Source organism: Thunnus albacares, chromosome 12 (assembly GCF_914725855.1).
Source record: "Thunnus albacares chromosome 12, fThuAlb1.1, whole genome shotgun sequence".
Taxonomy (NCBI): Eukaryota; Metazoa; Chordata; class Actinopteri; order Scombriformes; family Scombridae; genus Thunnus; species Thunnus albacares.
The window spans coordinates 17,330,493-17,340,644 of record NC_058117.1 but is presented as its reverse complement, the minus strand read 5'-3'; the positions used below and the strand labels follow the sequence as shown (position 1 = coordinate 17,340,644).

Sequence of the window (10,152 nt, the reverse complement as noted above, 5' to 3'; positions counted from 1 at the left end):
TTATACTCTGTGGTTACCACTTGAAATATGAAACAATCTCACATTTGACTGGTATCTTGATTCTGTTCCTTATAATGTTTTAGTGTCTGGGTGCGGTGTACCGAGCTACCAGCCTGACACCAGCCGTGTGGTGAACGGGAAAGACGCCCGTCCATACAGCTGGCCATGGCAGGTTTCTCTGGAGTCTGTCTTCCCCACTTGTGGATGAACACTTATTGCTTCAAATTGGATCTTGACTGCTGCACACTGCAACACATGAGGAAAAGTGTATTTGTGACATAGTTTCTCTTTAATAAACAAAAAAGCTTGAAATAAGATGATATGGGGTTCCTGATATTTTTAAAACAAATTTTTGTTTTTCTATCCAGATTCCACACATACAGGGTGGTTCTTGCTGAGCATGACATGAACAAGGAAGAGGGTCCTGAACAGTCTATTATGGTGGAAAAAATGTTCCTCCATCCCAAGTGGAATAACAACTGTGTGTCATGTGGGTAAGTTGTCATCCTGTCTCAACATAACCCCCCAAAATGCTCTAGACGTGGGGTGGATTATTAAGAAAATATGTCCTCTGAAAATGCAGCTGTGATAGAACAGCAGCTGAAATGAATACATTTTAAGTTAATCTACAGTTAAATGCTCAGAGTAATTTAAAAAATGTAATTATTTAAATGTTTAATTTTTTGTGTTTTATAATGCAGTCTGTAGGAATGACATTGCCCTGCTGAAGCTGGAGAAGAGTGCTGTTATCAGTGAAAAGGTTCAGCTGGCTTGCCTGCCACAGCACGGTGACACTCTGGCCACAACCAGCCCTGCTATGTGACAGGCTGGGTTCGTCTCTACTGTAAGACCTGCTGCCAAGAACCCAGCTCACATGGGGTGTAGTGCACCCTTGTATAAATCATAACCTTTAAAGATACGTCAAATATTATACAAATTTCCAGCTGTACTTACTAATAATCAGGTGGACAGTAACTAAGTACATTTACTCAAGTACTGTACTTAAGTACAATTTTGAAGTACTTGTACTTTACTTATGTATTTCCATTTCCTGCAACTTTATACTTCTAGTCCACTACATTTTAGAGGGTAATATTGTACTTTTTACTGCACTGCATTTATTTGACAGCTTTAGTTACTAGGATCTGAATACCTCTTTATTACTGCTATTAATATATGTCATGTCTTTAGCTGGTGGGCCCAAGGCAGCTACAGTACAGCAGGCTCTACTTCCAGTGGTGGATCACAGTATCTGTAGTCAAAGTGACTGGTGGGGCAGTTCAGCAAAGACAACCATGATCTATGCAGGAGGAGAGAGCAAGTCAGCGTGCCATGTGAGAAACAACCACCTAACTTTATATTATATTTGTGAGGTAAAGAGATAATGTAATCCAATGCCTTAATATCTGCTGTAATCTTCCAGGGTGACCCTGGAAGTCCTCTGAACTGTAAGGGCAGAGACTGCAGATGGTACGTCCAGGGAGTGACCAGATTTGTGGATGGACATGGGTGTAATACACCTCGGAAACCCACAGTCTTTACCCGTGTGGCCTCTTTCATCCCCTGGATCAGTGAGGTGAGGCCAGTGAGCAAGCAGCACTTAAAATATATCACTTTATATAAAGCCAACATGTTCTTTTTTAATTAAATGTAAAAATTAATAAATTAAATGTTGTTTTATTTCTTTGCAGACAATGGCCCAAAACTGAAGATGTTTCCAGTTTGATGTAACTATTCAATAAAATGACAACATTACTGTTTGTCTTGTATATTTAATCAAAATATTATAAAAAATAATCAGTATTCATAACAAAGAAACAAACATTTTAATCAGTTTGACTCAGCTTGAAACTTTTTTTTACAAAGACAAGACAAAGATGAACCAACATGCATGTTGCATTTAAATATCTAGTATGCAAGTGCAATGGAAGAGGTGACATTGCATATTTATTTGAATGGATTAAAGACTTATCCTTAGACTGATAATCTTTATAACATAATCAAAAGCAATGGACTAAACTGAAATAGTTGATTAATTTGAACATAACTTGGAGGCTCTGTGACGGACTGAATGTAAATGGATGTGATGTTAGTTCTTCTTTTACTTTTGAAAATTAACGATGAATGAAAACACGTCAAAAGTGTAAAATTAGTTTGAATTTGGATCAGCAGCTTTGGTTTTACTCTATTACATCATGTTGTGTAAGTCATTACAACAGACCCTCATGGGTCTGAGGGCGTCCAGGTGAAGAAGTTGATTCCCTGCAGCTCCTCGGGTAAGTAATCCTGCTCTACAGGGCCACTGAAGGCTGGGTTGTATTTATAGCCTTTAGAGTAGCCCAGTTGCTTCATCAGCTTGGTGGGAGCGTTGCGAAGGTGAAGAGGGACAGGAGGCAGGGGCCCTTTGTGGTTCCTCAAACAGGCCTTCACATTATTGTAGGCCTTGTAAATATCCACAGACTTGGGTGCTCGTGCCAGATACACCACACACTGAGCCAGGATCACCTGTTGAACAGGGGATGAACGGCAGAAGAATAACAAAAACAAGACAGCAAGATAAGATGACTGTATGACTGACTGACAATTAGGTATGATATGTATTGATCAAGACTGATTGCTAAGGTGAGCCTACCTCACATTCAGGCATCCCAATGAAGTGACAGGCCTGGAAGGCAGACACAGCCTGAGGAAGAGCAGAGGGATCTGCCATACCTGAGAGGGACAAGAGACACAAGGCATCCTGTCAGACTGGAAAAAAAGAAACACATTTATTTGTGCTCAAAATCTTCTCTCTCTCATTTCTCTGTAGGCATTTGCATCTCACATACCCACATCCTCGCTGGCAAAGCGGACCAGTCTGCGAGCCACATAGAGGGGGTCCTCACCGCCCTCCAGCATGCGGCCCAGCCAGTACAGAGAGGCATTCTCATGGGAGCCTCTCATAGACTTATGCAACGCTGAGATACAGTTGTAATGCTCTTCACCTTTAAGTAACACACACACACACACACACACACACACGTATACTGTTCAATATATTGAGCATTTTATAGTATACAGTATATATAGTATTTCCATACTTCTGATCCTTCGCTATGATCTTGAGAACATTATATACAAATTATTATTATGTTGTCAAAACACAAAAGGAACAAAACATACATTAATACTGATTATATAAAGCCATAATGAATGGAAGAATACCGTCTCCATCAAGTACATTAGTCAAGCTGAGGGTAAGTTTCATCAGCATGTGAAGCAGGGAACAGTAAATCTCAATCTTTTGGGACAGCTGAATGTTATGTAACAGGACAGTGTGGAGGACTGTCCAAGTCTTACATAGGATGAACGAGTGAGTGGGAGTTATCCATGGATGGTCAGGGGAGAGGGGCAGGGAAGGGAGGTGTTGTTGTAACGTTATAGTATAACAAGTTACAGTACTTCCTTATTTGTCAATGTACAGCACACCAATCTTGAGCAGGATCAAGTTTTTGTTTTATGAAGGGCTCTGGGGCTTTCTTTTAAACACACCTCTAAAACATGTGTAGCGCAAAAAATGTAATACACAAAAAAACACAAATGCCTGACACTCTTAAGCACATGTAAGCTCACATATGAACATCTCTATATGCATTGTTTAGTGTTTTCATATATTATGTAATTTATTTCATACGAAAGCCACTTGAAAGGATAGTGATCACTCTTACTGTACTTCCTGGGGAGTAATATGATAAAGCTGTTACGCCACGTTATTTAGAAGTTATTTCAAGTGAAGATTTTGATGGCAGGTGTTATGTTGAAGCTGTTGAGAGGATTTCTAAACATGTGTAGTTGTGAAATAAGTCCCAATGTGTAAATGTTGGTGTACTGCCTGACGCACCCACACACACCCCACAAATAATCCTTAAACAAGCCTCTTGATTCTGTTGAAACCACCTTTGGCTCAGCCCCACTATTACATGGATCCCTTTTAAACAGGCTGTGTCAGTTTTCCAAAATGAGACAGATGTCTGTTAATCTGATGTAAGATCCTTTATTGACTGAAAGGCAGTCTTAGTTGATGGCAAGAGCAGAAGGCCAAGACTATTAAAAAACATATCACGTATTTTTAGCTGGAATTTTTATGTGTGTTTGCTGGTACACAATGAGGTAGTCGCTGAATTTTCCAGGAGGTAACTTCTATAGAGCTTTGATAGTTAAAAGAAATAAATAAGAGCAAGCTAATAAGAACCCAAATTTTGATGAAAGAACATTTTAACTTTTTCTCCTCTGATGTCTCACGGTTTTAGTCATCATTAGCAGCAATTTAATAGCATTAGTATACATTCACATCGGGATTCACGTAGCTTACTTTGGTAAATAACTACAGTAACATCGACAAAGGGCTTACCAGCTCTATCATAGAGGATATGGGACCTCTGAAGACCCTCCTTAATGTGCTCCTCCTTCACCAGTATTTCCTGAGAAGAACCATCTTGTCCTAATGGGCGGGCAAAGCTCACCTGAGCCTGAACAGCCAGCTGCAGACCATTGAGTCCTGCTCTTGCATCACCGTCACAAAGGTGTGCTATAGTGTCCAGAGCTTTTTGTTCAATGTAAATCTTTGGCCTGGGAAAAGAACAAAATATATCGTTTGTCAATACTTTTTATTTAAGTGCTTTTTACATAAGGAATAAAAATAATTATGACATTTGTTTCATTATAAATGTGAAAGCTATGTTTTTTCATTTGATACATCTGCAGCATTACCATACTACACCTGAGAAAGAATGCAAAGGATGCCAACTCAAATGACTGCTCATTACAAAAATAAACCGAGGAAATCAGACATCAGATGTTCTTTCCAAAGACTTCTCATCATTCTAATCTCAAACTGTCCTTACTGACAACCCCCCTTATGAGTGCTGTTTATAGCCTCTCAAAAGTCCAAGCACCTCAGATGGTGACCTAAATTTGACCCATGGAAGATTTTCTACAAGTGTTAACAGGAATCATCATCTGTGCCCATGCTGCCTGCTTTAATGCTTAATGTCAACACTTCTTCCATCTGCTCTAATAAATGCCCAGCAATCATTTTTTTAAGTAAAGAAACAAGACTAAGAGTCTACGGCCATAATGGCATCTCTGTGAGTCTGAATACTAACCCCCGCAGCATTCTAACATGATGATGTTTAATAAGTACAAAGTTCACTATTTTCACTATCTTTGTTTAGAGTCAGTGTTATCATGCTAATATTTGCTAAAATTTGCATTAAATGCAAAGTGCAGTTGATGGGACTGTCATTAGTTTTGCAGGCATTTGGTCATAAACCCAAATGTTGGACAAATAAGATTTTGACCTGATGACTTGATGACCTGGGGTTACCAAAGTGATAACAGTTCATCCTGTGGGGAACATGGATGTCCGTACCAAATTTAATTCTAATCCATCAAATAGTAGTAGAGACATTTCACGCAAAACCACAAATGTCAATCTCAAGAATGGCCTTAAAGGAAAAGTCAAGGGATCAATGAAGTAATAAGGATATAATTAATGTTTGCACAAAATTTCATGGCCATCCATCAAATACTTCAGATATTTCAGTCTGGACCAAAGTCGTGGACCAACCGACCAACTGACATGGCCCATGGCCAGCCCAAGAACCTCAGTACTAGCATGGCTGAAAAATAATGGTCGCTATCAGAGTGTAGAAAAGGTACATTAGACCTGAGACAAATCAGGCGTCTCATCAGAACTCCAGGGAATAATGATCAATTTCAGAAATATAACATATTGTTATTATTAATATGATAACATATTGTTATTGTACTCTACAACTAAATGTGTATTTGAACTTTTGCATTTGCACTTAACATTTATTGCATTTATTTAGGAAATGGCATCATAATGCACCAGTGGGCCATAATGATGCAGCAACATTGTTCCATACTTTAAGGAAATCTGTATATGCAGAACATATTTCCTCTCTAAAAATATATATTTCTACACAAGTTTCTTACGTCAGTAATAATGATGGAAAGCAAAGGGATTCTACTTATTACTCATAACTTTATTGTTCGAGTCTGGTTTTGATCCGATCCCCTGAACTGAACCTGCTCTAGAGCAGGTTGGCTACGCACTGTAGGTTACCATGGTGATTTTTTTGGATAAAAGTGAGCCATCTTCATTCTGGTTTTAAGCTCCAACCCTTTAATCTCACTGTGTGTTACAGTCCGTAGATTTCAGAGCATCCAAAACACTACACTTAACACAAATATCATAATATCTCCCCGAAGCTCATCATCACATTCCATTACATGCAAATTCTTTTCTGTCAACATGTCAGACCCGACCAGAGCTGAGGGGGATTGCTGTGGCTCCAACTACTAGTACACTCCTCCCATATATTATCTAACTAAACCCACTAAGCCAGGAACAGAAGAAGAGAGCAGGCCTTCTACTCAGCCAAAGGATTTTGATTTATAGGGTGACACCCAGTCAAGAGCAGAGCAGGGTCCCTGGACGAGCACTTACTGGTGTCCATCTGTTTGGTCTTGATGTTTGGGATTTGCTTGATCTCGTTCCAGTACTCTGATCCCCAGCGCAGCCACGGCCCTGTCCAGGATCGAGCCCATTGCCTCCACAGACAGCTTCTCCAGAACCAGCACCCTACACCTGCTCAGCAGTGCGGCGTTCACCTGGAACGAAGGATTCTCTGTGGTCGCCCCAATCAGAGTAACTGTCCCGCACTCCACGTGTGGAAGGAAAGTGTCCTACAGAAACACACACATTGAGAGAGAGAGAGAAAAGGAGAGAGATGTGAAATCAATGACCATCTTTGAGGTGACAAGATATCAAGGGTAAGTATTTGTTTGACTGTTAGTGTACAACTTGATCTGCTTGTGGATTTGCTAAATTTGCTTGTATTACGTTGCCGTGTCCTTTCATGCTTATCAGCTCGTTAAACAGGGATCCTGAGTGAACCTCCTTGCTAGATGATGTAGGGATATGCTGTCACATAGCAAATGACTACACAAAGTACTGATACATTATATTGTTTAGCAGAACTATTCAAACACATCAAAGATCAGTTTAAAGGTTTGTGAATAGCAACGTTTCAAAAGAGAGACAGTTAGAGTTGCTGATGATTTAAGAGCTAAAATTTAAAGCAATTAATTACCTGTACACACGTTGTTTTTACAGGCGAAATATTTCTTCTTTTACTGACTCACATAATATAGGTCTTATAAGACACGTTGTAAACAGGTTAGGTTGTAAGATATTATTCATAACTGTACATTTATTCCTGCAGAAAATATTAGAACTTTTAACTGTAGTTTGGCAAACAAATGGACACCCTAAAACATGATCAGAGTAAATGGAAGTTGTGTAATCTTCAGTGGTTTTACTGAACCTATTTGATACAGAAATTGAAGATAAATACAATCATTAGCTTTACAAACTGTATTATTAAACACTAATTTTGTCATTAAGCCCAAACAGGTATTTTAAACATTGTCTAAACTGCTGCGGCTCACATTACAAACTCTGATTAGATCTTTCTGGTTCAATGCTCCACCTGTTGCGATTTGTTGAAGCGGTGAATTTCATCAATGAACAGGATGGTCTTCCTCTTGCACAGCCGGAGCTCATTCTGTGCCTGCTTGATCACCTCTCGGACTTCATTGGTGGATGTGCTGGTGGCAGACAGGGTCACAAAACGAGCCGTGCCCTTCTTTTTACTGGTACTAGCGATTATGTGTGCGAGAGTGGTCTGAAAGACAGCAAAACACAACGTAAAACACATGATTAAAACAAATACATCATTCATAAATTGCAGTTCTTACTGGAATCTAAATGGGCCTAGAAAAAAAAACTAATTTACCCCACTCATGTAAGATACACCTACGAAAATAACTGTGATAACACCTTCTACTTAATGCAAGGTGTCCAGGTTCCAGGTCTTATAATGCACCTTACACTTTAGATGAGAACGCCCCATAAACCATGTCTTCACTGTAAATCCTTATAACCAGCTCCAAAAATAACCACTCAATTGTGAAACCTGAAGACAGAGGGAGTTAAAGAGGTGAAGTGTTAGCAAAGCATGTTGACAAAGTCTAAGTATGATGAGCTGCTGAACAACCATCCAGGCTAGTAGCTTGGCATACCTAAGAAGTCATTAACATGGAGCATTAAGGTCTGACAAACAGAGCAGCTGCAGACACTGGGAAGCTATTTGATTAATAACTCATTCTTTCAACATGCTGTCTAAGTTTCACCTTTCTCATCTCTCTCTGTCAAGTTCAACTGATTGACTGATTATGGAAAAGTAGTTTTTTTGGCACTTTGAGCAACACAAGTACAAATCTATTCACCACCATTGTATTGGGAATATAGTAAAAATCTCACAGGAAACAAAATAATCTGTGTGGTCAGAAACCACTAGGGCAGGTGGGTGTTTTCTTTGTAATGGGTGAATTAACCCTTTAACAAAGCTGAACAAAGTTGTGCTATCAACCAGTCAATGAATTAACATTATATTCATCGACAAACCAGTCCTCCTGTCTACATGATATTAGTCACTACTTCTACTGGCACAAACTGTAGACTGTGTACTGCTTATGACAATACCTAGTTAGAGCTGAAATTATTAGTTTATTGGTTGAATGAAAGAAAATGGATCAACAATATCTCTTTGATTAATTGTTAATTAAAAAGTTTTTCATCAAGCAATTAATGCCAATCGTGCACTACTTAAAGCTTCTCAAATCTAAGTTGCCTCTGTTTTGGTGTTGATGTCACCTTGGCTGTGGTAAATTGTGATGGCTGACGGTAGCCCGAATTCATATATTCAAGCTTCAGTAATGGCTACTTTGGATAAGAATAATATCAGTGATGTGCTACCAGGAGGTCATTGCTAAAGAAAAGAAAAGCATTAGAGTTGAATCATTAGCTTTGATTCAGAAAACTAGTGAGTAATTTGTCTTGCTTGTTCTGACTTTTCAAATGTGAGGATTTTATATCACAGTAAATTAAATATTTTGGGGGTTTTGACTGTTGGTAGGACCAAATAAACCATCTGAAGATGTCCCCCTGGGCTCTGAGAAATAGTGTTGAGCTTTGTTCGTTTGTATGTTTATCTTGAAATTTGTTTGTAACCTACCATGTATAATTGTGCACCTGCAATTCTTGCAATGCTAAATGTGTATATTTCTACAGCTGTTCTGTTCCTATGTTGCATTATTTTCTGGCCTTTAATAGACCAAACAAGTCGTAATCGACCAAAAATAACAATAAAGAAGCATGAAGACAATAATACCTTCAAGCTCAGTGCTAGCAATGTGCTATTGCTGAATACATGTATTAGATAATGAAAGGATAATGTAGGAAAATGAATTATGAATGGTAGGGGGGTGGTGATGACGTCACTACAACACCTTTCCGCATCCCGGTGGTCCCCAGAGGATGAGGGAGGGTATTTCCTGGGAGTCCAGAAGTGACCGCAGGAGTGTTTGCTGGCCTACGACTTTGCTTTGACCAAAGTATTCTTCCAGTGTGTTTGGTCTCAGCATCTCTGCAAGGGGCTTGTCTATGGACAGCAGCGTCCGGGGGGATAAATCATGTGTTGCTTTTACAGCCGGCTGGTTCTTTACAGGCTCTGTGACTGCTGCTTCCGTCTCGTTCAGCAAACTGCGTTTAATCCCCTTGTTGACAGCAGTTTGTTTACCGGAAAATAAGACATTTCGTTCACTTTGAAGTGACACTTTACTCTTGTTGGCCTGAAACATGGAGAATACCGCAGTTGACGGCGGACTTCCCGTAGAAGAGGAGCTGGCTGCGGGTTTGTTGACACCGGGGCTGCGCGGTTCAGCTTCCGCACAGATGCGGGATTTCTTCACGGGAGGTCCGCTCTCCTCCGTTGCTGTAGACGAGCAACTGTCCGTAGCGCTGTTCAGCAGACATACGTCGAGGTGTCCGTTAATTGTGGAAGACGTAAAGTCTTTAAAACAAACTGGGCATTGCACCGAGTCCGGTGGTGTAGCTGTCATCTCGTTCGCCATGTTGCTTCCCGCGAAACATTTGACCTTTAATCACATGACCAAACACATGTGAGGTTTTGAGGTTAACCGTTGGTAAATTGTTTTTACTTAAACGTTATGCTCAGTTTT

The 10,152-nt window shown here is 39.8% G+C and overlaps 1 protein-coding gene and 1 pseudogene across 1 annotated transcript; one reads left to right on the top strand and one right to left on the bottom strand.

Annotated features, from left to right (window-relative positions):
- The first annotated feature begins 321 nt into the window (after positions 1 to 321).
- Positions 322 to 1,755, top strand: LOC122993395 (annotated as a pseudogene).
- Positions 1,756 to 1,803: 48 nt separating this feature from the next.
- wrnip1 (WRN helicase interacting protein 1) lies at positions 1,804 to 10,152 on the bottom strand. The gene is made up of 7 exons (XM_044368187.1): positions 9,421 to 10,152; positions 7,560 to 7,754; positions 6,515 to 6,753; positions 4,391 to 4,608; positions 2,829 to 2,984; positions 2,633 to 2,712; positions 1,804 to 2,505 (listed from the first exon to the last, which is right to left on the bottom strand). Exons 1-7 carry the CDS (start codon positions 10,042 to 10,044, stop codon positions 2,224 to 2,226), a joined length of 1,794 nt encoding a protein of 597 aa, XP_044224122.1. The 5' UTR covers positions 10,045 to 10,152; the 3' UTR covers positions 1,804 to 2,223.